The sequence below is a fragment of the Ornithorhynchus anatinus genome, chromosome 4 (assembly GCF_004115215.2).
Source record: "Ornithorhynchus anatinus isolate Pmale09 chromosome 4, mOrnAna1.pri.v4, whole genome shotgun sequence".
In the NCBI taxonomy this organism is placed as follows: domain Eukaryota; kingdom Metazoa; phylum Chordata; class Mammalia; order Monotremata; family Ornithorhynchidae; genus Ornithorhynchus; species Ornithorhynchus anatinus.
Window position 1 is genome coordinate 32,075,140 of NC_041731.1, and position 27,183 is coordinate 32,102,322.

General features: G+C 56.2%; 1 protein-coding gene and 1 long non-coding RNA gene across 2 annotated transcripts; both read right to left on the minus strand.

Annotated features, from left to right (window-relative positions):
• Positions 1–793: 793 nt before the first annotated feature.
• On the minus strand, positions 794–12,283 carry CDK9 (cyclin dependent kinase 9). Its single transcript, XM_029063617.2, has 7 exons — positions 12,156–12,283; positions 9,027–9,108; positions 4,781–4,871; positions 3,749–3,915; positions 3,406–3,577; positions 2,319–2,467; positions 794–1,896 (listed from the first exon to the last, which is right to left on the minus strand). Exons 1-7 carry the CDS (start codon positions 12,245–12,247, stop codon positions 1,531–1,533), a joined length of 1,119 nt encoding a protein of 372 aa, XP_028919450.1. The 5' UTR covers positions 12,248–12,283; the 3' UTR covers positions 794–1,530.
• Positions 12,284–15,167: 2,884 nt separating this feature from the next.
• LOC114811226 lies at positions 15,168–27,059 on the minus strand. The gene is made up of 3 exons (XR_003758894.2): positions 26,848–27,059; positions 26,487–26,730; positions 15,168–15,582 (listed from the first exon to the last, which is right to left on the minus strand). It is a non-coding gene; the product is annotated as an uncharacterized LOC114811226 (long non-coding RNA).
• Between the last annotated feature and the right edge of the window lie 124 nt (positions 27,060–27,183).

Consider the following 27,183-nt stretch of genomic DNA (forward strand, 5'->3'; position numbering starts at 1 on the left):
GTTGGACACAGTCTCTCTCCCACGTGGGGCTAGCAGTCTTCATCATCATTTTACAGATGAGATCACTGAGGCACAGAGAAGTGAAGCGACTTGCCCAAGATCAGGCAGCAGACAAGTGGAGGAGCCAGGACTAAAACCCAGGTCCTCCTGACCCCTAGGCCCATGCTCTACCTACTAGACCACACTACTTCTGCATCGACCCCGTGCCACAGACACCCCACTACCCCCATGCAGCTCCATCTACCAGTCGCCCAGAAACTGACTGGCCCATGAACATTCCTCCAGCCCCACACCTGCCCAACACCCAGAGCTCCCCAAGTGCTCAGAATATCCTCCATTTCCTGAGTGCCACCCTGGCCCCGGCTCCTACTCGATTAGGAAAGTAAGGGATTCACTTTTCCCATGAGCTCAGCCAACGAGCCCTCTAAATCACGCAGGTAAATTTGCGGCGCATGGATCGCTGGGTCCAGCCCAAAGCCCGACCACCACCAAGTGCTTCATCTCCCTGGCTGTCTGGAGAAAGGAGCTCTGCTCCCGAGCCCCCGCTGAGCCAGCGGGTGGGTCGGCAGCTAGGCACAGGCTGGAAATCCTCAAGTGTCTGTCCTCCTGTCCAGAGGGGCGGAAACGGTCCACCCGGCCTCCTGTGGCCACTCCGGGCCACCCCCGCGTTCCTAAGATGCCTCCAGAAGCATCGCTCCGATGCCAGGCTCCCGCGGGGCCCAAGACTCCGGCCTGGCCCTACCGCTCGCCGTCAGGGTGCGGACAGAGGCCCAAGTGCAGGGACACCGACGGGTGGCTACGAAAAGTCAACCTTTTAATTAAAACTGATTGAACCCACTTGTACACAGAGTCAACCCAATCCGACAGAGGCCACGTGATAAATTGATTCCCAGAGGAAATTTGGTCCCTTCTCCTCCGCCCCCGGGCCTTCTGTGGGATGAGGAGGAGGAGGAGGAAGACCCAACAGATCCCTTTTCCGAGTCCCAGTTCCCACTCTGTGGCCCGATCCGGCTCCCTCCAGTCTGGTGGCGGTGGGAGCTGCTGCTTTCTGGGAAGGATCTCGCCGTAACGGGTGGGCGGCCCCAGGCTCCCTTCGGACTGGAGAGCGAGAGGTGAGGGGGCTTCTCTCTCGGAACACAGAGACCCCGGTCTCGGCTACAGTCCTCTCCTTTTACAGAGGGGGAAACGGAGGTCTGGAACAGCTTCCTGCCGAACCCCCACGACCAGGAAGTTTGAAGGGCCCCTCGCCCAAAACCCCTCTCCCACAGGAGAGCCGTCAGTGCCGTCTGCAGGTCACCGTCCCGGAAACGGGGTCCAAGGAGGAGGCGACCCGAGTCCCAGACTTGCCCTGGCCGGTCCGGTCGGCTTCCTTCCAGGAAGTCCGGCATCAGTCCATCCGGAATCCCGGCTGTCCAGAGCAGGGCACAAAGAGATCTGGGGATGCAAGTGAACGCTGCTTCGGCTCAGCAACGTAATCGGTGTCTATGAAAAAAAAAAAAAAAAGGAAGAGAAGAACCCAATCCGGCGGCCCTAGAACACGCGGTCAAACTCTGTCTGATTAGTAGCCGCCGGGTTGCGGCTCTGATTGGCCGGCTGCTGGGGCATGTGGCCGCCCCTCCGGCGGGGCGGGGCCAGGTACTCGAACATGGAGGTGCTGTGGGTGGACAGCATGTTCTTGAGGTCCGAGGGCATGGGGTCCGACCAGAAGAAGTCGTGGTTCAGGGCGTCGTCGCTGTCGATGCGCTGAGCCGGGTCCAGCACCAGCAGCTTGTCGATCAGGTCCAAGGCGTAGGGGTCTTTGACGTAGGCCTTGAGCCGCTCCTTCACCTTCCGCTTCTGGCCCCTGGGCAGGTCCAGCTTCTGGTACAGCTCGTACTTGTCCACGTTGGGCCACACCTGGGAGACGGGGAAGGCGCACGGACACAGGGGGACACACATTAACTCAGAGGGGCCGGGGGAGGAGAAAAAAGGCAGCTCACGCCTCGACCCGTCGGCCCGAGTAAATCCGGGGCCACCAGAGGGGGGATGACCGGGGAGACCGAGAAGGAATCGGCCGGCAGGTGAACGAGAATCGGGCTGAAAGCCGGGGCGGCCTCAACCACTTGCCAAAGCAGGGGCTGCGGAGGGCATATCGATTTTCTCTCCGGCTTGATCGGCAGGGCACCGACGCACGGGGCCAGGAAATGGTGCTTCCGTTTAACAGAAGAGGATGCCGGGGAGGGGAAGGGGATCGAGACACCCGCACAGTGGCGAGTCGCTCCGGGGAGACGCACGGAAACCCCCGGCCCCCCGACCAGCCCCAGCCTCCGGGCCCCTACCTCGGGGGTGATGGAGCCGCAAAGCTGGCTGATGAGCGTCAGCTGGTGCTGCTCCGTGTTGCCCTGCATGATGGGGCTGCGGGTCCACATCTCGGCCATGATGCAACCCCCGCCCCACAGGTCGATGGGGGGGCCGTAGTCCCGCTCCCCTGAGGGTGACAGAACCAGTGGAGCGTCAGCACCGAGGTCCCCAGAACCCTGATCCCAGGCAGCCAGAGAGAAGGACGCCCGAAGTAGCAGAGGCCTGGGGCCGTCTCCCAGCCTGGCTGGTCCTCTAGCCCGATTCCCAACCCGCCTCAGCAGCTCTCTGTGCTGCAGCTGCCATCGCCAGAGATTCCCTCAAGCAGGGACCTTATCATTCCAGTTTCTTCATTGACTAAATCAATCAGTGTAATTTATTGGTGCTTACTGCATCCAAAGCACTGTACTAAGCGCTTGGGCAAATACGGCATAAAGGAGTTGGGAGACGCAATCCCCATCCCCAGGGAGCTCTTCCAGAGGGACTCTGCTCCTCTTCCTCACCTTTCTGGTCACAGTCCTCCACCCTAACTGCCTTCCTCTCTGGACTAGGCGCTCTGGGGGAGAGAATGGGGAGAAGAGGCACTCTGGTCCCAGGCACATCCTTTGCCAATGGGACGGGCAACATCGGCCAGCACTTCTCTAAACCCGCCTTCATCTGCACATTGGACTCTTTATTCTCCTCTTCCACCCTGCCATCCTCACTGCCTAACGGGCCCCTCCTTCTCCAACTGCTGCTCCCGGAAGCTGTTTTGTAGGTCTGCCCCTTCCCCCACCGCACCCCTCCTTTGAATTTTAAACGCCGTGTGGGCAAGGACCGCGTGTTCTGCTCTGTTGTCCTTTCCCCGGCGCCGGGAACAGTGCGTCGTGATCCACCGATGGTAGTTACTGAGTGCCGACCGTGCGGAGGGAACCACGGCACCTGCTTGGGAGCGTCCAAAACGCCAGAGTCGGAAGACCCGTTCCTCGCCCACCGGGAGCTTACAGCCCGGGCTGGCTCAGCACCACTGCGGCGACACCCCGGCTCGGGTCGGCCCTGCGCTCCCAAGGATGTTCCAGGCGCCCGTACCTAAGAGCAGCTCCGGGGGGCGGTACCAGAGGGTCACCACCCGGTTGGTGTAGTGGTTGGGCTGGCTGTTCTTGGCCAGGCTGAAGGCTCGCGCCAACCCAAAGTCGGCCAGCTTGAGGACCCCGTCCCGGGTGATGAGGACGTTGGCTGCCTTCATGTCCCGGTGTAATATCTGGGCGGAGAGAGACCACGGAGGTAGGGCCGGGCCGGCGGGTCGGGTCTCCCGGCCCCGAGTGGGAACCGGAGGCCGGCACTGCGAAGGGGCGCTCGCCCCCGGGCCCGGCCACCCTGCCACCTGCCGCGCCGTCTCCCCGTTCCTGACCCCCGCCCCCCGGCTCCTCACCTTGTTCCGGTGGATGTAGTAGAGGCCGTTGAGCAACATCTGCATGACCTTCTTGATCTCCGAGAGGGTGAACTTGACGTGCGTGTTGCTCAGCAGGCCCGCCAGGTCATGCTCACAGAAATCGAACACTAGGTAGATGCTGCCCTTGCAGCGGTTGTACGGGGAGGCTGCGGAGAGAACAGAGGGCGGCGGGTCAGATCCCGCCGTCGACCCCCGCCCCTCCCAAACCAGCCCCGGCCCCAGCTGGGGGCTCTGCGGGGGCGGCCGAACCTCGCTTTCCATCAGGGGTACGGACGGCACCACATGCGGAAATTCCACTCGGGCCCACCGAGGCACGGGCGGACGGGAGGGAGGGGTGACGCTTCTCCGCCCGCCCCCGCCGGGTGACCCCGGGCTTCCGACAAGACCGGAGAATCTCCGAACAAGACCGACAAGACCCCAAACCGGGTCCCTCCGACCCGCCGGCTCTCTGGAGCTGGCCTGCCACCGCATCCGAGCTCCACTGCCGGCCCCCCAACGCTGTGTCCAGGGGAAAGTTGGCACCCACGACTCCAGGTGGGTCTCACCCCACTAGGCCGTGGGCAGAAACCCACCTGGATGTTGGCTCGAATAAGGGAGAAGATAACCTCCTTCGAACGAAAGCAAAGGACCGTTTGGTTTGGGGGGGGGTCGAGCCTGGGTCTAAGGTCGCCTGCTTCCCAGTGCCCCAACCTCCCACCTAGGGCACCGTTCCCTGCCCAGGAGCATCGAGGCGATACGAGGTTGGGGAAGGTCGAAGAGCCGGCTCGGTCGGGCGGGCAACCACCACGGATCCCGGGCCTCAGCCGGAGGCCGCCCGACCGAGCGGGCTTCCCGGAGGGGACGGTTAACGAGCCAGGGCCGGCGGGGAGAGTCCGGCCCACGCTGGGCACCTGCTACCCGGCGGGAGGAGAACCTTCGTTCCCGGACACAGAAGAGGGCAGAGGCTTCCGGAAGCGGCAGCCGGGGAACAGGAGAGGGGACGGGGGGGAGAGAAGACGGCCCAGTCCTTACCCTTGGTCCGGCAGATCTCTATCAGGTTGACCACGTTCTCGTGCTTGAGGAGTTGCAGGATCTTGATCTCCCGCAGGGCAGTGATGGGAAACTGGCAAGGGAGAGGAAGACGGTGCGTGGCAAGAGTGAGGGAGCCGGGACTCCCTACCACCACGTGGCTACATTTACAGCTCAGGGAAACTGCCTGGATGTTGTAATTCAAAGGAAGGGAGCAATCTGCCGGCGGCGGGGTGGGGGTTGGGGGGGTGCGGTAGTTGCAAAGGGGGCCCGGGCCTGTGCAGGGACCGGATTCAGGAATTTAAAAAATGCTCCTGATTAAGATTTATTTTGCCTCCAAGTGCAGAGGGCTAATCCACCATCAGTGGATCAGACTATACGTTCGCCGCGGGCAGGGAACATACTTACCGACTCTGTTATATTGTACTCGTCTAAGCGCTTAGTACCGTGCTCTGCACACAGTAAGCGCTCAATATATGCCATCAGAGACGCTAGGCAGTCAGGGTTGGCAATTTGGGAAGCCAGGTAGTCCACTTTCTGACCTTCCCTGGGTGGGGGGGGAAACTACCTGACTGAGCGTTTCCATTCCCCTCGGCTGTAGGCTGGGGTTGCAGTCATCCTCCGCTCTAGACTGTAAGCTCAAGTTCATTGCGGGCAAGGAATATGTCTATCAGCTCTGTTGTACGGTACTTAGTGTTCTGCACAAAGTAAGCACGCAATAAACAGCATTGATGATAATGATTCCACCCCAGGACTTAGGCAAGGCCCAAGACCAGCATCCATCAGGAGAGGAAAACTTCCCGTCCTCCTTCCCACCCTCTACCTAACGCTTTCAAGCCTGTAAGTTCTAGACCGTAAGCGCGACGTGGGCAGGGAACGGTCTTGTTTAATGCTATAGTCTACTCTCCCAAGTGCTTAGTACAGTACTCTGCATACAGTAAGCGCTCAACAAATACAACTGACTGACTGAGTCCTGGCATGCTGCACTGTAGGAGAAAGGAGCCCCATCACACTGGCCCACGGTGAGAAATCACATAAGGGCTCTGGAGGAGGTCAGATTTGGGGCAGGTTTTCCAGTTTGGCCGTTAGGGTTGCCGATTGTCTCAGGACTGGCCGGCCTCTCCTCGTCACGGAACATCAGAGATGCTTCCGCCAAAAAAAAAAAAAAAAAAAAAGGCGGGGGCTAAAGGGAGAAAGGAGGAAAAAGCATTCAAACTGGATGAATCCGGTCATCATCTCAACACACGATGTGTGACCCGGGGCAAGTCATTTAACTGTTTTGGACCCCACTTTCCTCAACCGTACAATGGAAGATTCAGTACTTGTTCTCCTTTCTATTTAGATCGGGAGCCCCACGGGAGACGGGGCCTGATTATCTTGTACCTTACTCCAGTGCTCAGTACAGCGTTCGGCACCTAGCGAGTGCTCGCCACAGTTGTTTCCATTGGCGCTTATTGATTTGTTCCCATATGCCTAATATTTATGCCTGTTCCTTCAATCTAAGCACCTTCCGGCATTAGTTAGTAAGCTCTCTGAGGGCAGGAAGGACCGACTCCCTCGCCAGTGGTGAGACTCCAATAGCAGTTGCCATAGAAGAGGTCAGTAAAGCTTACTTACCGAGCGAGAGACAGCAAGAGCGCGTGCCACGTGGGATGTGGACTATGTCCAACCTGGTTTCTGAGAAGCAGCAAGGCCTAAGGGGATACGGCCCGGGCCTGGGAGTCACAGAGACCTGAGCTCTGAGAAGCTGCATGGCTCAGTGGAAAGAGCCCGGGCTTGGGAGTCAGAGGTCATGGGTTCGAATCCCGGCTCTGCCACGTGTCAGCTGTGTGACTGGGGGCAAGTCACTTCACTTCTCTGTGCCTCAGTTACCTCATCTGTAAAACGGGGATTAACTGTGAGCCTCACATGGGACAACCTGATTATCCTGTATCTACCCCAGCGCTTAGAAGAGTGCTCTGCACACAGTAAGTGCTTAACAAACACCAACATTATTATTATTAACCCGGCTCCGCCACTTGTCTGCTGTGTGTCACCTTGGGCAAATCGCTTTTCTGTGCTTCAGTTACCTCATCTGTAAAATGGGATCAGGAACGTGAACGTCATAAGGGACATGGACTGTGTCCAACCCGATTAGCTTGTAAATACCCCAGCACTTAGTACAGTGCCCGGCACATAGTAAGTGCTTAAATACAGTGAGAGACGGAGGAACAGAGAGAGACCCACAAAGTATACAGTCTATTGTCAGGCAAACTCCCCGGCTTCAGAGCTGCAAGGTCTGGAAAGTGACTGGATTTGCCCTGTTGGGTCCTGGAAGGGGGGGCAGAGAGGAGTCAGAGACCCTAATAAAGTTGGTTTCAAGAGAAGTAGCATGACTAGACACAGCGAGCTTTCGCACTGGTGTCCGCGAGTCTCAACAGTTCTACTCAAAGACAGCCCCGGGATTCTTCATTTGTATCTGCTCAGACCAGCCTCAGTATCACGGTTAAAGGTGAGATTGAGAAAGAGCACAAGCCCGGGAGTCAGAGAGAGCTGGGTTCTAATTCCGGCTCCGCCACAAGTCTGCTGTGTGACCCTGGGCAAATCACCTCACTTTCTGTGCCTGAGTTACCCCAATCTGTAAAATGGGAGTTAAGACTGTGAGCCCCGAGTGGACCGGGAACTGGGTCCAACCCGATTAGCCTGCATTTACCCCAGTGCTTGGGAGAAGCAGCGTGGCTCAGTGGAAAGAGCACGGGCTTTGGAGTCAGAGGTCACGAGTTCGAATCCCAGCTCTGCCACTTGTCAGCTGTGTGACTGTGGGCAAGTCACGTCACTTCTCTGTGCCTCAGTTCCCCCATCTGTAAAATGGGGGTGAAGACTGTGAGCCCCACGTGGGACCACCTGATTCCCCTGTGTCTACTCCAGCGCTTAGAACAGTGCTCTGCACATAGTAAGCACTTAACGAATACCAACATTGTTATTATTCCAATGCCCGGCACACAGTAAGTGCTTAACAAATACCATAAAGAAGAAAAAAAAAAAAAGATGGAGAGAAATGGACTGCACTTGAATGCTCCTGGCTTTTTGGGAATCCAGGTTAACCAACTCTCAGCCTAGTTCGGTAAATCGCTCCTGCAGTGGGTGGGTGCAGCTCTCCAAATTCTCCAGGGAAGGAGATTCTAGTGCCAGCTCGTCCTGGAGCCAATGCACGTCTTTTTCCTCTCTAAAACCCTTCCAAGAGTTCTCCTGAAGCTGCAACTGGGCGGTCGGTGGAGGCCGACCACGTTTCTAGACATTGCAGAGAAACCAAGGGATGACAACCGTGGAATCACGCCAGGAGTGGGCATCGAGGGCCTCCTAGAGGCAGAGCACTTGACCAAGCACTTAGAAGAGTCTGAAAGATGTAAAAGACCAGATCTCTGCCCTCAAGGGGTTTGCAATCTAATAGGGGAGGCAGACCAAGAGTCACTAAACAACGGAAGGAGACGGTGAATAGCCGGTTGAAAAGCATCATGACCTCCTGGGAAGAGCTATGGGCCCGGGAGTTAGGGGACCCGGGTTCTAATTCCAATTCTGCTCCCTCCCCCCACCCCCTGGCCTTTTTTATCACCCCCCACCCCATCAATCACTCGTATTTATTGCGTGGTTACTGTGAGCAGAGCACTGCACTGAGCAGAGCGCAACATAAGAGAGTTTGGGAACAACTTCCCTGCCCACAACAAGCTTAGAGTTCAGCCTTGCCTGTTGGGTGACCAGGGGCAAGTCACTTGACTTCTCCGGGCCTCAGTTTCCTCAGTCGTATTATGGGGATTCGATACCCGCTCTCCCTCTTAGCCGGTGAGCCCCACGGGCGACGGGGACGGTGTCTGACCCCCACGATATTGACTCTGGACCCAAGTCTGATACCATTCTTGGCACGCCGACTACCCCGCTACGTGCTCTATGCCCTCCACAAAGGATCACAGATTACCATTTCGAGCGAGCGCTGACACAGCCGGGCCCCAGAATCAACTCGTACGATCGTGCTAGAGCTGAGAGCGCTAAGGTGGAAGTTGGGAGGACGCGCCGTTGGGCCCAGAGAAATAAATCGGAGGAAACGGGATTTTGGCAAGACCCGAGGGAGGGGGACAGTTGAGGCCCGGTGCGCTTGAAGAGGGAGGGAGCTGCTCCACTCCTGCAGAAACGTCGAAAGACAGCGCGGATGGGGTGGGTGTCCCGCCTTGGGGTGAGGATCTATGAGCCAGACGGCACTGTTGATCAGACTTACCCCCTCCTTCTCGTTCTCCATGAGCACTTTCTTCAGAGCTACCTTCTTGCCCGTCTGCCGATGCTTGGCCTTAAACACCTCCCTGCAGGCAATTACGAATTCATTCATTCGTTCGATAGTATTTATTGAGCGCTCACTATGTGTAGCGCACTGTACTAAGCGCCTGGAACGGACAAATCGGCAACAGATAGAGAGAGTCCCTGCCGAATCTTAGGAGGGCCACACGGGAGGCCCAGTTGGGGACGGGGCCGCTGGGTCCGACCTATCTGGGGTCTCCCCCAGCGCTCGGTGCAGTGCCTGACCCCTAACGAGCGCTGAACGTAGGCCGTCCCCCGCTGATCCTCCCGCCGAAGCCGCGCGGCCTGGTGGACAGGGTCCGGGTCTGGGAGTCAGAAGGACCCGGGTTCTAATCCCGGGCTCTGCCCCTTGTCTCCTGTGCGACTCTGATCAAGCCGCTTCGCCTCTCTGTTCCTCATCTAGAAGATGGGGGTTAAGACCGCGGGCCCCATGGGGGACGGGGACCGAGTCCCACCCGTTTGGCGCGTATCCGCCCCAGCGCTCAGTTAAGTGCCTGGCACATAACAAGCGCTCAACGCACTCCATGGCTAATTAATTCCCTGGCTGGCTCCCGGGGCACCTGGGCGTCCCTGACAAGAACGATGGTATTTGTTAAGCGCTTACTACGTGCCAAGCACTGGTCTAAGCAGCAGCAAGGGGGGAGCGGAAACCTCCCCGGCCCGGGCCGGGCCCCTCTCCCGCCGCGTGCCCAGCCCGGCCTCCGGGAGACCGTGACCCGTTTAATAACAATAATGCTGGTACTTGTTAAGCGCTTACTATGTGCCAAGCACTCTTCTAAGTGCTGGGGTCGATACAAGGTCATCAGATTGTCCCACGTGGGGCTCCACCCCCCCTTTCCAGAGGAGGCCCCTGCGGCCCAGAGCAGCGCAGGCCCCCGCCCGAAGTCACCCAGCTGAATGGCGGAGCCGGGATTAGAACCCACGACCTCCGCCTCCCCAGCCCGGGCTCTTCCTACTGAGCCACGCTGCTTCTCATGGACTGTGCGCCCATCGTGGGGCAGGGATGGTCTCTGTTGCTGAACTGTCCGAGCGTTCAGTCCAGTGCTCGACACATGGTAGGCGCTCACTAAATACAATCGAACGAATGAAAGGGGGGGGGAGGGGGTGCGCACGGTGCTGGGCTCATAGTAAGCGCTCACTAAATACGACTGAACGAAAGGGGGTAGAGGGGGTGCGCACGGTGCTCTGCACATAGTAAGCACTCAGTAAATATGAATGAAAGGGGGAGGGGGTGCGCACGTTGCTTGGTATATAGTAAGCGCTCCCTAAATGTGACTGAATGAATGAAGGGGGGGTGAGCACGGTGCTCGGCACATAGTAAGCGCTCACTAAATAAGACTAAATAAATGAAGGGGGGGGGGGGCGCCACACTGTGCTCGGCACACAATAAGCGCTCACTAAATAAGACTGAATGAATGAATGACAGGGGGAGGGGGTTGCGCACGGTGCTGAGCACACAGTAATAGTAAGCACTCCCTAAACACGATTAAATGAATGAATGAAAGCGCGGGGAGAAGGGCGTACACGGTGCTCTGCACATAGTAAGCGCGCACTAAACACGACTGAATGAATGAATAAGGGGAGGTGTGCACGGAGCTCCGCACATAGTAACCGCTCACTAAAGACTGACTGAATGAATGAATGGGGGGGGGGATGTGCACGTTGCTCTGCACATAGTAGGCACTCCCTAAACACGACTGAGTGACTGAATGAATGGGGGGGGGTGTGCAAGTTGCTCGGCACATAGTAAGCGCTCCCTAAACACGACTGAATTAAGGGGAGGCGTGCACGGTGCTCCTCACATAGTAAGCACTCACTAAACACGACTGAATGAATGAATGAATGGGGGGGGAATGTGCACGGTGCTCCGCACATAGTAAGCACTCACTAAACACGAATTAATGAATGAATGAATGAATGAATGAAGGGGGGGGGGATGTGCACGGTGCTCCGCACATAGTAACCGCTCACTAAAGACAAGTGAGTGACTGAATGAATAAGGGGGGCGTGCACGGTGCTCCGCAAATAGTAGGCGCTCCCTAAACACGACTGAATGAATGAATGAATGGGGGGGGCTGTGCACGTTGCTCTGCACATAGTAGGCGCTCCCTAAACACGACTGAATGAATGAATGAATGGGGGGGCGTGCACGTTGCTCTGCACATAGTAAGTGCTCACTGAACACGACTGAATGAATGAATGAAGAGGGGGATGTGCACGTTGCTCTGCACATAGTAGGCGCTCCCTAAACACGACTGAATGAATGAAGGGGGGGGATGAGCATGGTGCTGTGCACATAGTAAGCGCTCCTTAAACACGACTGACTGACTGAATGAATAAGGGGGGAGGTGTGCACGGTGCTCCGCACATAGTAAGCGCTCCCTAAACACGACTGAATGAATGAATGAATGGGGGGCGTGCACGTTGGTCGCCACATAGTAGGCGCTCCCTAAACACGACTGAATGAATGAATGAATGAATGGGGGGGGTGCACGGTGCTCTGCACATAGTAAGCGCTCACTAAGCACGACTGAATGAATGAATGAATAAGGGGAGGGGGTGTACGTTGCTCCGCACATAGTAGACGCTCCCAAAAGCCGAGTGAGTGATTGAATGAATGGGGGGGGGGGGGCCGCGCACGTTGCTCTGCACATAGTAGGCACTCCCTAAACACGACTGAATGAATGGAAATGAATGAATGAATGAATAAGGGGGGAGGCGTGCACGGTGCTCGGGACATAGTGAGCGCTCCCTAAACACGGTTGACTGAATGAATGAATAAGGGGGGAGGCGTGCACGGGGCTCGGGACATAGTGAGCGCTCCCTAAACACGGTTGACTGAATGAATAAGGGGAGGCCGTGCACGTCGCTCCGCACATCGTAGACGCTCCCGAAAGCCGAGTGAGTGACTGAACGAATGGGCGGGGGGGGGCGGGTGCACGTCGGTCGGCACGGAGTAGGCGCTCCCTAGGGCCGCGGTGGGGATGAAGGTGGGGCCGGGGCGGGCGCGCGCGCGCGCGCGGGCGGGGGAGGGGAAGAGGGAAGGCCTCACCCGAAGGTGCCCTGGCCGATCTTGGCGAGCTTCTCGTACTTGGAGACCTCGTCGCAGAAGGGGCAGTCCACCGTGTCGTACTGCTTGGCCATGGCGGCCTCGGCGGCGGCGGCGGCAGCGGCGGCGGCGGCGGCCGAGGAGACCCCCGCGGTGGCGGCGGCGGCGACGACGGCGGAGGTGGCGGCGCCCGCTCCCGCCCCGCCCCCCCCGGCGCGCCCCCGCCCCCCCGCGGCCCCGCCACTTCCGCCTGCCCGGCCACTTCCGGCCGCGCGGCGCCGGCCCCGCCTCTTCCGGCCGCCGCCCGCCGCCGGGACCCCTGGGACTTGGAGTCCCCGAGAGGCCGCCGCCGCCGCCGCCCGCGAGCCGGGGCGCGGGGCCGCGGCCCGGCCCGTCCCGCTGCATCGGGCCGCGGCGGCAGGAGCAGGAGGAGGAGGAGGAGGAGGAGGAGGAGAAGCCCGCCCGACTCGTCCCTCCTCCCCGCCGGCGCACCTGCCGCCGAGCCCCGCCCCCTGCCTCGGTTTCCCCCCCCTCCTCCCCCCCCCCCGGCCCCCGGCAGCCGGGGCGGGAGGCGGCGCTGCCCTGCGGGGCCCGGGCTCCGAGGCGGAGGAGGAGGAGGAGGAGGAGGGAGGACGGTCCGGGGGCCGCAGGGCTCAGACGCCGCCGCCGCCGCCGCCCCTTGGGCCCCGGCTGGACGTGGCGGGCGGCGGCCGCCAGGGGGAGCAGCGCCATCGGCGGAGCGGCGGGGGGCGGGGCCAAGACCCGAGGGGGCGGGGCCACACCCCCCCCCCCCCCCCCATAATCAGGTGGGTATTTGCTGAGCGCTTACTAGGTGCAGAGCACAGAGGAGGGAACTGAGGCCCAGAGAAGAAGAAGAAGAATGTTGGCATTTAAGTGCTTACTATGTGCAGAGCACCGTTCTAAGCGCTGGGGGAGACACAGGGGAATCAGGTGGTCCCGTGGGAGGCTCCCAGTCTTCATCCCCATTTGACAGAGGAGGGAACTGAGGCCCAAAGAAGAAGAAGAAGAATGTTGGCATTTAAGTGCTTACTATGTGCAGAGCACCGTTCTAAGCGCTGGGGGAGACACAGGGGAATCAGGGGGTCCCGTGGGAGGCTCCCAGTCTTCATCCCCATTTGACAGAGGAGGGAACTGAGGCCCAAAGAAGAAGAAGAAGAATGTTGGCATTTAAGTGCTTACTATGTGATGAGCACCGTTCTAAGCGCTGGGGGAGACACAGGGGAATCAGGGGGTCCCGTGGGAGGCTCCCAGTCTTCATCCCCATTTGACAGAGGAGGGAACTGAGGCCCAGAGAATAATAATGATAATGTTGGTATTTGTTAAGCGCTTACTATGTGCAGAGCACTGTTCTCAGTGCTGGGGGAGACCCAGGGGAATCAGGGGGTCCCACGTGGGGCTCCCAGGCTTCATCCCCATTTGACAGAGGAGGGAACTGGGGCCCAGAGAAGTGAAGTGACTTGCCCACGGTCACACAGCTGACAAGTGGCAGAGCCGGGATTTAGTGAGCGCTGACTCTGTGCAGAGCACTGGATGAAGCACTGGGAAGGTACGATTCGGCAAACGAGACCATCCCTGCCCAGTGGCTCACTGTCTAATCGGGGGAGGCAGACGGACAAAAACAAGACAACTGAATCGCCATAAATAGAATCGAGGGGATGGACGCCTCATTAACAAAATAAATAGGGGAATCAAAATATATATGCAGATTCATTCATTCAATAGTATTTATTGAGCGCTTACTATGTGCAGAACACTGGACTAAGCACTTGGAGTGTCCAATTCAGTAACAGATAGAGACCATCCCTGCCCATTGATGGGCTCACAGTCTAATCGGAGGAGACAGATGGACACCTAATCACCATAAATAGAATCAAGGGGATGGACGCCTCATTAACAAAATAAATAGGGGAATAAAAAGATGTCTACAAATTCATTCATTCAATGGTATTTATTGAGCGCTTACTATATGCAGAGCACTGGACTAACCGCTTGGACTGGTCAATTGGGCAACAGATAGAGACCATCCCTGCCCATTGATGGGCTCACAGTCTCCTCGGGGGAGACGGACGGACAATAATAATAATCATGTTGATATTTGTTAAGCGCTTACTCTGTGCAGAGCACTGTCCTCAGCGCTGGGGGAGATACAGGGTCATCGGGTGGTCCACGTGAGGCTCACAGGCTTCATCCCCATTTGACAGACGAGGAAACTGAGGCCCAGAGAAGTGACTGGCCCAGAGTCACCCAGCCGACAGGTGGCCGAGCCAGGATTCGAACCCATGACCTCTGACTCCCAAGCCCGGGCTCCTTCCACTGAGCCACGCTGCTTCTCAAAGAACAAGACAATTTAATCGCGATAAATAGAATCAAGGGGATGGACGCCTCAGGAACAAAATAAACAGGGTAATAAAAATATATAGAAACGAGCCCAGTGCTGAGGGGAGGGGAAGGGGGGAAAGCAGGATTAGCAGAGGGGAGGTGAAGGGGCGGGCAGAGAGGGAGCAGAGGGAAAAGGGGAAGCTCACTCTGGGAAGGCCTCTTGGAGGAGGTGAGCTCTCAGTCGGGCTTTGAAGAGGGGAAGAGAGTGAGGTTGGCGGAGGTGAGGAGGGAGGCCATTCCGGGACAGCGGGAGGACGTGGCCCAAGGGGTCGACGGCGGGACAGGCGTGAACGGGGGACGGTGAGGAGGTGAGCGGCAGAAGAGTGGAGCTGGAGCGCTTACTGTGTGCGGAGCGCTCTCCCGACCCCTTGGAGACGACAATGCTGCAACAGAGACCATTCGTTCAATCGTATTTTCACTCATTCGTTCGTTCGATCGCATGTATTGAGCGCTTACTGTGTGCAGAGCGCTCTCCCGACCACTTGGAAACTACAATACAGCAACAGAGACCATTCATTCGGATTTTCATTCATTCGTTCATTCGATCGCATTTATTGAGCGCTTACTGTGTGCAGAGCGCTCTCCGGACCGCTTGAAAACCACAATACAGCAACAGAGGCCGTTCATTCATTCAGTCGTATTTATGGAGCGCGTACTGTGTGCAGAGCGCTCTACCGAGCGTTTGGAAACTACAGTGCGGCAACAGAGGCCATTCATTCATTCAAAAGTATTTATTGTGCGCTTACTCTGTGCAGAGCACTGTACCGAGCGCTTGGAAACTACAATGCCGCATCAAAGAGAGACCATTCATTCCAACGTATTTATGGAGCGCTTACTGTGTGCAGAGCGCTCTACCGAGCGTTTGGAAACTACAGTGCAGCAACCAAGAGAGACTGTTCATTCCAACGGAGAGGCAGCGTGGCTTGGTGGAAAGAGCCTGGGCTTGGGAGTCACGGGTCTTGGGTTCTCATTCCGCTTCTGCCACTTGTCAGCGATGTGACTTTGGGCAAGTCACTTCCCTGGGCCTCATCTGTAAAATGGGGATGATGCCTGTGAGCCTTATGAGGGACACCCTGATTACCTTGTATCCACCCCAGCGTTTAGAACAGTGCTTTGCACCTAGTGCTTAACAAATGCCATCGTTATTTTCGGTATTGAGCACTTACTGTGTGCAGAGCACTCTAGTAAGCACTTGGAAAATACAATTCGGCAACAGAGACAATCCATACCCACAAAGGGCTCACAGTCTAGAAGGGGGAAGACAGAGCATGGCTCAGTGGAAAGAGCACGGGCTTGGGAGTCAGAGGTCATGAGTTCGAATCCCGGCTCTACCACTTGTCAGCTGTGTGACTGTGGGCAAGTCACTTCACTTCTCTGTGCCTCAGATCCCTCATCTGTAAAATGGGGATTAACTGTGAGCCTCACGTGGGACAACCTGATTCCCCTGTGTCTACCCCAGCGCTTAGAACAGTGCTCTGCACATAGTAAGCACTCAACAAATACCAACATTATTATTATTATTATTATTAAAACAAGTCAAGAGGCATCAATAGCATCAATATAAATAGAATTAGATATATAATATATATACACATCAGAACAAGTAAACAAGTATATATAATAATAATAATTGTGGTATTTGTTAAGCGCTTACTATGTGCAAAGCACTGTTCTAAGCGCTGGGGGATACAAGGTGATCAGGTTGTCCCACGTGGGGCTCACAGTTTTTTTTTAATCCCCATTTGACAGATGAGGGAACTGAGGCACAGAGACGTAAAGTGACTTGCCCAAGGTCACACAGCTGACTAGCGGCGGAGCCAGGATGATAATAATATTGGTATTTGTTAAGCGCTTACTATGTGCAGAGCACCGTTCTAAGCGCTGGGGTAGACACAGGGGAATCAGGTTGTCCCACGTGGGGCTCACAGTCTTAATCCCCATTTTACAGATGAGGTAACTGAGGCACAGAGAAGTTAAGTGACTTGCCCACAGTCACACAGCTGACAAGTGGTAGAGCTGGGATTTGAACTCACGACCTGGGACTCCAAAGCCCGTGCTTTTTCCACTGAGCCATGCTGCTTCTCTAGAACCCATGACCTCTGACTCCCAAGCCCGCGCTCTTTCCACTGAGCCACGCTGCTTCTCCAACAGATATAGACTCACCCTCCCCTCCTTCAAAGCCTTACTCAAGGCACGTCTCCTCCAAGAGGCCTTCCCAGATTTAGCCCCCCCCCCCTTTTCCTTTTCTCCCACATCCTTCCCTCATCGCCCTGACTTGTTCCCTTTGCTCTTCCCTCCCTCCTAGCCCCACAGCACTTAGGGAGCACGGGCCTGGGAGTCGGAAGGTCAAATTGGGTTCTAATCCCCACTCTGCCACTTGTCTGGGGTGTGGCCTTGGGCAAGTCACTTCACTTCTCTGGGCCTCAGTTATCTCATCTGTAATTCTATTTAGATTGTTGCCTGTTTACTTGTCCTGATGTCTGTCTCCCTCCTCTAGACTGTGAGCCCGGGGTGGGCAAGGATTGTCTCTATCGCTGTATCATTCTTTCCAAGCGCTTAATACAGTGCTCTGCACACAGTAAGCACTCAATAAATACGATTGAATGAATGAACATCTGTCATTTTATGAATTTGAATTCGCGTCTGCCTCCTCCCCTCTCTAGACTGTGAGCTCCTTGTGGGCAGGGAATGTGTCTGTTTAGGGTCGGACTGTACTCTTCCAAGCACTGAGTGACGTGCTCTGCACACGGTAAGAGCTCAATTAATACGACCGAATGCATAAACAAATAAATAGAGTCGACTGGCTGACAGAGCCGTGCTGCTGGAGGCCCAGCGAGGCAGATTTTCCTCCCTCCCCGCCACCACCCCTCCGCCCAGCTACTCCCCCAGAGCAACCGGAGGGACCCTCTCAGCTCGGCACCTCCCTGCATCTGAGGAAGAAGAAGAAGTTAAAGTTGCATAGCCTAGGGTGTAGAGCCCCGGCCTGGGAGTGGGGAGCGTCCAGGTTCTAACCCATTCATCTGCCGTGTGACCGTGGGCACGTCGCTTCGCCTCTCTGGGCCTCACTCCCCTCATCTGGAAAATGGGGATGAAGACTGTGAGCCCCAAGGGCCACCAACCTGATTCGTTTTATCTGCCCCAGCCGTGAGCATAGGGCCTGGCACGAAATAAATCTTAACAAGTACCATAAAAACAAAAAAGCCAGGGTCAGGATGTGGGGATGTGGGTCGTGAAGACCTGGGAGGGCTTGGTTAGTCCACCCTCTTCCCCCATCCCTCCCCCCGGTAGATCCCCTCCCTGGTCTGCCATCGGGGGGGGGGTGGTCTGGCCCATCTGGCCCAGACATTGGGCAGAGGAAGGGTGGGCTCCCCATGCCCATTAGCCTCAACTACCACCTCTCTACTGATGCTCCCCAAGTCTACATCTCCAGCCCTGATCTCCCTCCCTCTCTGCGGTCTCGCGTTTCCTCCTGCCTTCAAGACATTTTACTTGGATGTCCCACCATCACCTCAGACTTAACATTGTCTAAAACAGAACTCCTGAGACTGCGAGCCCATCAACTCATTGGCTAGCCCGCCGATGACACCGGGGACCCAAGGAGCCCACCCACCAGGACAATGGCCAACTGTCGCCCAGCCCAACGCCGACAGTTCTACCCCCCCAAGGTTCAGGCAGGGAGCGGCAGGAGGACGGCATCTGCCACCAGGCTATCGTGAGCCCGTCCAACGCCGTGGGATCCCGTGGGGGAAGCAGTACGGCTCAGTCAGTCAGTCACCTGCATTTATTAATTCATCCATTAACTCGTATTTACTGAGCGCTTACTGTGTGCAGGGCACTGTACTAAGTGCTTGGGAGGGTGCAACAATAAGCAGACACATTCCCCGCCCACAAAGAGCTTATATTCATTCATTCGGTAGCATTTATTGAGCGCTTACTATGTGCAGATCACTGTACTAAGCGCTTGGAATGTACAATTCGGCAACAGAGACAATCCCCACCCAGTGACGGCTAACGTCCCTGCCCAATGTCTGTCTAAACGGGGGAGACAGACAGCAGAGCAAAACAGAACAAAAACAAAACAAGACAACATCATCAAGATAAATAAAATCAAGGGGATATACACCTCATTAACAAAATAAAGAAGGTAATAAATAATATATACCAATGAGCACAATGCTGAGGGGAGAGGAAGGGGGAAGAGCCGGGGCGGGGAGGGAAGGGGGAGCAGAGGGAGGGGGGGGGACTCAGTCTGGGAAGGCCTCCTGGAGGAGGCGAGCACTCAGTAGGGCTTTGAAAAGGGGAAGAGAGTTAGTTTGGCGGAGGTGAGGAGGGAGGACATTCCAGGACAGCGGGAGGACGTGGGCCCAGGGGTCGACGGCGGGAAAGGCATAAATGGGGGACGGTGAGGAGGTGAGCGGCAGAGGAGCAGAGCGTGCGGGGTGGGCAGTGGAAAGGGACAAGGGAGGAGAGGTAGGAGGGGGCAAGGCGATGGAGAGCTCTGAAGCCAAGAGTGAGGAGTTTTTGTTTTGTGTGACGGTTGACAGGCAACCACTGGAGGTTTTTAAGGAGGGGAGTGACATGCCCAGAGCGTTTCTGTAGGAAGATGATCCGGGCGGCAGAATGAAGAATAGACCGGAGTGCGGAGAGACAGGAGGAAGGGAGATCCGAGAGGAGGCCAACACAGTAATCCAGGGGGGATATTATGAGAGCTTGTGCCAGCACGATAGCAGTTTGGATGGAGAGGAAAGGGCGGATCTTGGCGATATTGTGCAGGTGAGACCGGCAGGCGTTGGTGACTGATTGGATGTGTGGCGTGAATGAGAGAGCTGAGTCAAGGACGACACCAAGGTTGCGGGCCTGTGAGACAGGGAAGGATAGTTGTGCCATCCAAAGTGACAGGGAAGTCGGGGAGAGGACAGGGTTTGGGAGGGAAGATAAGGAGCTCAGTTTTAGACATGTAATAGTCTAGAGGAGGGCAGAGACAGATGACATGAAGACAAATAAATAAAATTCCAGATATGTACCTAAGTGCCGTGGGGCTGGGGGTGAGGGCAGAACAAAGGGAACAAATCAGGGCCAGGAAAAAGGGAGTGGGAGATGAGGAAAGGTGGGGCTTTGTCTGGGAAGGCCTCTTGGAGGAGATGTGCCTTCGATAAGGCTTTGAAGTGGGGGGAGAGTCATTGTTTGAGGAGGGAGGGTGTTCCAGGCCAGAGGCAGGTCGTGGGCTACGGATCAGCAGCGAGATAGGCAGATCAAGGCACAGTGAGAGGATTAGCACTAGAGGAGTGAAGGGGCGGGTGGCTGGATGGTAGAAGGAGAGAAGGGAGGTGAGGTCGGAGGGGCGAGGTGCTGGAGTGCTTTAAAACCAATGGTGAGGAGCTTTCGTTCGACGAGGAGGTGGAAGGGCAACCATTGGAGTTTTATGAGGAGCAGGGTGACGTGACCTGAACATTCTGGTAGAAAAATGTTCCTTGAGCACTTAGTGTGTGCAGATCGAAGCTCGGGAGAGTACCGCAATAAACGGACCCGGTCCCTGTCCACAGTGAGCTTACCGCCTAGAGGGGGAGACAGACATTAATCGAAGTAAATAAATTACAGATCTAGGCATAAGTGCTGTGAGGCTGGGATGGGGGATAAATAAAGGAAACAAGTCAGAGTGACTCAGAAGGGAGTTAAAGAAAAGAAAAAGAGGGCCTGGTCAGAGAAGGCCTCCTGGAGGAGATGTGCCTTCAATAGGGCTTTGAAGCGGGGGAGAGTAATTTGTCTGTCGGATATGAGGAGGAAGGGTGATTCAGGCCAGAAGCAGGACGTGAGCAAAAGGTCAGCGGTGAGAGAGATGAGATCAAGGTACAGTGAGACGGTTAGCATTAGAGGAGCGAAGCCTGCGGGTGTGTGGGCTGGGCTGGAGTCAGAGAGAAGCAAGGTGAGGTGCGGGGGGAGGCGGCGAGGTGATTGAGAGTTTTAAAGCCAGCGATGAGGAGTTTCTCCCTGATGCGGAAGTGGATGGGCAACCACTGGAGGTTCTTGAGGAGCGGGGAAATGTGGCCTGAACGTTTCTGTAGAAAAACGATCAAGATAACAGAGTGAAGTGGGGAGCGGAGTGGGGAGAGACAGGTGGCTGGGAGGTCAGCAGAGAGGCTGATAGAGTGATCAAGGCGGGATAGGATAAATGCTTGGATTAACGGGGCATCAGTTTCGATGGAGAGGAAAGGGTGGATTTTAGTGATGTGATGAAGGCCGAACCCACAGGATTTAGTGATGGAATGAATTCGTGGGTTGAATGAGAGAGACGGGTCAAGGATAAGGCCAAGATTAGGGGCTCGAGAGACAGGAAGGATGGTGGTGCCGTCTACAGTGATGGAAGAGTCAGGGGGAGGGCAGGGTTTGGGTGGGAAGATAAGGAGTTCTGTTTTAGACATGTTAAGTCTGAGGTGCTGCAGGGACATCCAAATAAAATGTTTGAAGGCAGGAGGAAATGCGAGACCGTGGAGAGGGAGAGAGATCTGGGCCGGAGATGTAGACTTGAGAATCATCAGCGTAGAGGTGGTAGTTGCAGCCGTGTGAGCAAATGAGTTCTTCGAGGGAATGGGTGTAGATGGAGAATAGGAGGGGACCCAGAGCTGAACCTTGAGGGACGACCCCCCAGTTAGAGGGTGGGAGGCAGAGGAGGGGCCCGTAAAAGAGACTGAGAGTGAGCGCCCAGAGAGATAGGAGGAGATCCAAGAGAGGACAGTTTCACTGAAGCTGTTGGATAATGTTTCCAGGAGAAGGGGGTGGTCGACAGCGTCAAAGGCATTAGAGAGGTCAAGGAGGATCAGGAGGAAGTAGTGGCTGTTGGATTTGGCAAGAAGGAGATCATCTGTGACCCGCTGCCTCGTGGAAAGAGCTCAGGCCTGGGAGTCAGAGGACCTGGGTTCTCAACCCGTCCCTGCCACTTACTTGGCCTGCTGTGTGAACTTGGGCAACTCACTGCAATTCTCCGGATGGACCTCGTGCAAAATAGGGATTCAGTGCCTGTTCTCCCCTCTTACTTAGACTGTGAGCTCCATGTAGGACCTGATTATCTCATACCCCACCCTTAGTAGGGTGCTTGGCACATAGCAAATGCTTAACAAATACCTCAGTTATTGCACAAACTGAGGCTGGAGGAGAGGAGCGGAGGCTTTGGGTTTGCCTCGTGGTTTAAATGTGTCCCCACACCCTCCTCACCACCCTCTTCTACTGTGCACCCCCCAGACGCGCTCGGGCGAAAGGCGTTAAGGAAAAGCTAAACGGGTCCATGTCCCCACCCCAGAGATGGCAGCACTGTGGGCTGCCCCAGTCGCATCCAGGCAACTCGGGATTCCCTGGGGCAGAGTTCTCCGTGAGCCCTCCCTGAGGAGGGGCTGAGCCCTGAGGGGGGAATGTAGAGGGGGATATGACAGCCGCTTCTGGCTCAACCCTCTCTGACTCAGCCCCTTTCCAGCTTCTTAACCGACTCCCATTCATTCAATCGTATTTAGTGAGCGCTTACTCTGCGCAGAACACTGTACTAGGTGCTGGGGAGAATACAATACAACAATCAGCAGACGCATTCCCCGCCCACAACAAGCTTACAGTCTAGAGGGTTTGCTGGTTTGCCGAAAATTCCGGACGGACGGGGTAGGTCTATTTGGGTCCGATCTGGGTCTGGGACACTGCTGGGCAGGGCCCATTCCTGAGACGCCTGACGCTGGAGCCTCCACTGCTCCAGCTTTTTAACAGTAATAATGATCATGCTACTTGTTAAGCGTGTACTATGTGCCGAGCACTGGGGTAGATACAAGTTAATCAGGTTAGACAAAGTCCTTGTCCCACATGGGGCTCACACTCTTAATTCCCCTTTTACAGATGAGGTGACTGAGTCCCAGAGAAGTGAAGTGACTTGTCCAAGGCCACGCAGCAGGCATGTGGCAGAGCCGTGATTAGAACACAGGTCCTTCTGACTCCCAGGCCCAGGCGCTACCTGTTAAGCCACGCCCTTTCTCTGCCTCTCTTCTTCCCCATCCATCCTTTGGAAGGGCCAGGGCAAGTAACTGCTCATCAAAGACTGGTTCACAATCCGCACAAGAAATCAGCAGGTGAACTATAAGCTCGTCTCTAGACTGTCAGCTCGTTGTGGGCAGGAAATGTGTCTGTTTATTATTGTATTCTCCCAAGCGCTTAGTAAAGTGCTCTGCCACAGTGAGGGCCCAATAAATACAATCGAATGAATGACTGGATGGGAATTTATTCATCTCTGCCTTCCCAGGGATACCGAGTCCCTCCTCTTCCTTTTCTTCCTCTCCCACTCTGCCTTCCTTGCATTTTTCTCCCGTCCTCCTCAGTGAAACATACACTTTCTCAATACCCTCCTTCCTTCTGTGAGACAAGGAGGCCAAAGCCAAAAACAAACGTGACAGCACACAAGAGGCAACCTTTGTGTGTCCACAGAGTGGCCGGGGTGGGACTCCCGGACACAGTGGTTTTCACCGTCACACATGCACCAGAGGTAAACTTCAGCCTCAGGGCCATTTTTCAAGTTCAAAACACTACTCCAGATCTATTTCCTGTTTTTCCTCTTCTGTCCCAATGCTCCTTGCCCTTTCCACGGAATTTACTTTTCCTGGGGATCTGCATCTGTGGGGCAGGTGAGGTCTGGGTGCGTTGGCTGCGGGGCAGAGCTAGGGTTTGGGGTCGGGGTGATTGTGGGGAGCAGGAGAGGGTAGATCGAGTGGGGGGGCTAGAAAAAGCGACGCAGTGTATCTTCACAGGTCTGCGGAGGTCCCGACTCCCTTTCTTTCATGGTATTTGTTAAGCATTTACTGTGTGCCAGGCACTGTACTCAGCACTGGGGTAGATGCAAGATAATCAGGTTGTACACCGTCCCCATCCCAGATAAGGCTCACGGTCTTAATCCCCATTTTACAGATGAGGTAACTGAGGCACAGAGAAATGAAGTGACTTACCCAAAGTCACCCAGAGGACAAGTGGCATAGCTGCGATGAGACCCCAGGTTCTTCTGACTCCCAGGCCCGTGCTCTTTCCACTAGGCCACATGGCTTCTCCCTGCCCCACTCGCAGTTCATCAGCAAGTACCTCAACTCCTCCAGCCCACGTGCCTGGCCTAGACAGAGTCCTCCCGGGCCCCCAAAAAAAGTTTGGATGGGAAAAGTCTCCTGGGGCCCCATCACCTGAAGTGGGTCCAATTTTTATTCCAGTCAATCAATCAATTGTATTTATTGAGCACTTCCTGTACGCAGAGAACTGTACTAAGTGCTTGGGAGAGTACAGTATAACCGACTTGGAAGACATGTTCCCTGGCCACAATGAGCTTACAGTCTAGAGAACTGCTCATCAGCTGTCAGATTTCCGGCCTGTCCTGGGTTTCTGAGCCTGACCTCCCAGAGGCCAAGTCCTGCCTCGAGCCCAGGCTTTGCAAAAAATGACCCAGGCGGACCTTTCCAGAAGAGTCTGGAGAAGTTGCCCCCGTCAGTCATCGGTTCCCGGGTCTCCCAGCATCCAGCCACAACTGCCGGACACATCCGCAGCCCACGCTCTCGCAGCAGGCCTGCCGCGACTGATTCTGCTGCCGCTGCAATCCCCCAAGGGAGCCCCTCTGGAGACCAGCTGCCTGGATCACTTGACCCCTCCTCTCTCTCTGCCCCCCACAGACAGGTAGACACATTGAACGGCCCAACGGCCACTCCAGCCTCCACAATCGAGGCTCTGAGCCCAGCCCCGGCCACACTGAGACCCCATTCATCCAGGAAGAGCACTTGGCTGCTACTCTGACGCTGCTGCCAACGGCAAGGGGGGCCGGAACGACGAAGACGCGGCGGCTTCCCGGCTCCTCTCCCCACCCCGCCCCGCCCTGCCGGGAGTCGGCCTGGTGGGGGCTGAGGCCCGGGCCGTGCTGGGTCGAAGCCCTAAATAGCCTGGGGTCTCCCTGGCCCCAGCCGGGCCTGCCCGCTGGGTTCACTGGCCACACTGGACCAGTCCCAAACTGAACCCAAGGAGTCCTGAGGGAAGTGGGGGGAATCTGGGCGGGAACCACAGCCTGTTGGCTCACTACTTCAATCAATCATATTTATTGGGCGCTTACTGTCCGCAGAGCACAATAATAAGCACTTGGGGGAGAGTACACTATAACAATATAACAGACACAATCCCTGCCACAACGAGCTTCTCCAAGGAGTAAGGAATGGAAGTTGGGTATTCTGGAGTCTCGGCATTGACCGAGAATGGCCAGGAACCGGGGTTGGGGAAGAACAGGATATGTGTGTGTGTGTGTGTGTGTGTGTGTGTCTGTGAGAGAGAGAGAGAGAGAGAGAGAGATGGATGTGGGGGGTGTTTGTGTTCAGGAGAAGCAGAGTGTCCTATATCTCAAAAGAGGAGGTAAAAATGAACTCAGATCAGTTTTGCCCTGGCCAGCTAAAGGCACAAAGCACCCCCCAAAAAACCCTGTTCACACCTGAGGAAGTTCAGAAAAGGCTGCCTAGGGACCCAGGAGAGGCCCAAATAGCAGGATCCAGGGAGAGCTAGAGGCCATCAGGAAGCTGATGAGTCGATCCTCCCTGGGAGATGCTGAAAGGAAGCTTAAAGGCCCTGGAGAGAAGCTCAGGAGTCTCTGCACTGGGAGGGGAAATGAAGGTTTGCTGGTATGCTCATCTAGAGAGAGAGACAGAGACAGAAACAGAGACACCCCCAGGGCCATCTGCTCTGTGCAAAGGTAGAAGGTGTGGATGTCTGCATGTTCTTTGGGACACAAACGCTTGAATGTGTGTGTGAAAAGGAGGCCTGAGGCTCCCTGGAACGTGGGTGCCTTTATCAGATGGTAAATGGACCCTAGTGAACCCAATCTAGGGCTGAATGTGGGCGTTGAGGATGGCTGCTGGGTCGGCAGTCCTCCAGGAGGCCAGGAGCTTGGATGCCTGCCAACTCCTTTCCCAGAGGACCTCAAAAAAGACCCTTGCCCTTTCTAGATTCCCCAGCTTGCTTATGAGTCCCAGAAAGCCCCCAAACCTCATCTTCAGCCTCTGCCCACTGTCCTTGGACTTCCCCTTAACCCATTATTCAAGCCCTGATGCTTCTCAGATGCTCCTGCTCCAGCCCAGAGGACCTCGCCGCCCTGCTCTCTGTCATCCCAGCTGCCTCTGTCTTCCGCTCCCGCCCTACAGGACTCCGAGTCCACCCACAGTTCCATTCCATTCCATTTCCAGCCCCTGCCTGGGACCAGTGTCACACTGCCCCATCGCCCCGCTCCCCACCACCCGGTTCAAGTCCCTCTTTCCCCTCCTCCTCCTCAACTCTCCACCATACAGAGGAGGGCTGCTGTCTTTCCCCAGGCCCCTCTCTTGAACCCTGTTCTGCCTTCTTCTTCCTTTCCAAGAACATCCACTAGTCTCTGCTCCTTCCCCTCCAGCAGCCTCTCAGGCCCTCTGACTGTGGAATACCCGTGGAGGGCCCACAGGCTCCCGACTAAGGGCCCCTTTTGCTCTCCATAAGATCCTTTAGAGTGTTGGGCTCCCCGGTCTCCTGGGCTGGATCCCCTCGGTCTACTGAGTACTCAGACTTTACTCTAGGAAAACAAAATCTGCTGCAAAGCAGATATTTGTTGTAGATCCTGGGCTTCCCTCTACTTTGGGATCTCAGTTTCCGCTTCGGTCACCGGGCCCCACCCCCAGCCCTTTGGGTTTCTGAGGACCATGGGAAAGATGGGTCATGATGCCCGAAGCAGAACAAGGCAATTTCAGGAGCACAGTGGTCTTCCCTGGGGGGTGGGGGCTTGAGCTGAAGGTCTGGGAATGGTGGGTTTTGAATGGCAGCAGGCTGGGCAGCCAGAGTTCACTCCAGATGCTTTCCAGATGTTTTCCCAGGCACACCCCACCCCCCCCATACACACACACACACACACACACCGAGGCACCAACTCACCCCAGGCAGCTGGGAGCTGAAGAGCAGATGGAGGTGAGAAGTGAAAAACCAAGAGGTCATACATCCTCTTTCCTGGCCTTCCCCAGGCTTTTCAGCTCCGACACCTGGCCACCGGAGGATGAGGGTGCTGGAGACTCTCCATGGGGCAATTCACCCCCAGGGAAGTGGTACGGCTGCTCGGAGAATAGGATGCTGGTGTGGTTAAGACTCTGTGGGAGCCCTTCGCCCAGCTCTGGCTCAATCTCTGAAAGACAGAGGAAAGCGCCGTCAGCATCCCGTCTGCCCGCCCAGCCCCGGCCCCTCACCCGACTGCCACAGGTGAGCCAAACTCAGCCAGCCCCAGGCCCTGCCGCTCAACGACCTCTTTCCTGGATCCTGGGATAGGGCCCGGGGTGAGCAGACCCCACCTCCAGGGGGTCCTCAGGACAGCCGTAGCTATAGTACGTCAGATCCGGATAGCAGAATGGGAACCAGAGCCAATTGCTTGTGACTCGCCCGATTCTGGCCCAAGGCCCGCCAGGAATACCATGGTCGCGACCGACCGGGGCAGAGAAGGGGCCAGGCCAGCCCACCGAGCTGCATCCTTCCCTCCCCCACAGACAGGGTGAAGAGGGGAGGGGCCATGAAGTTTCACTCGATTTAAAAATACACAGAGGAAATGAGTAGAGAGAGAGAGAGAGAGAGAGAGAGCACTCAA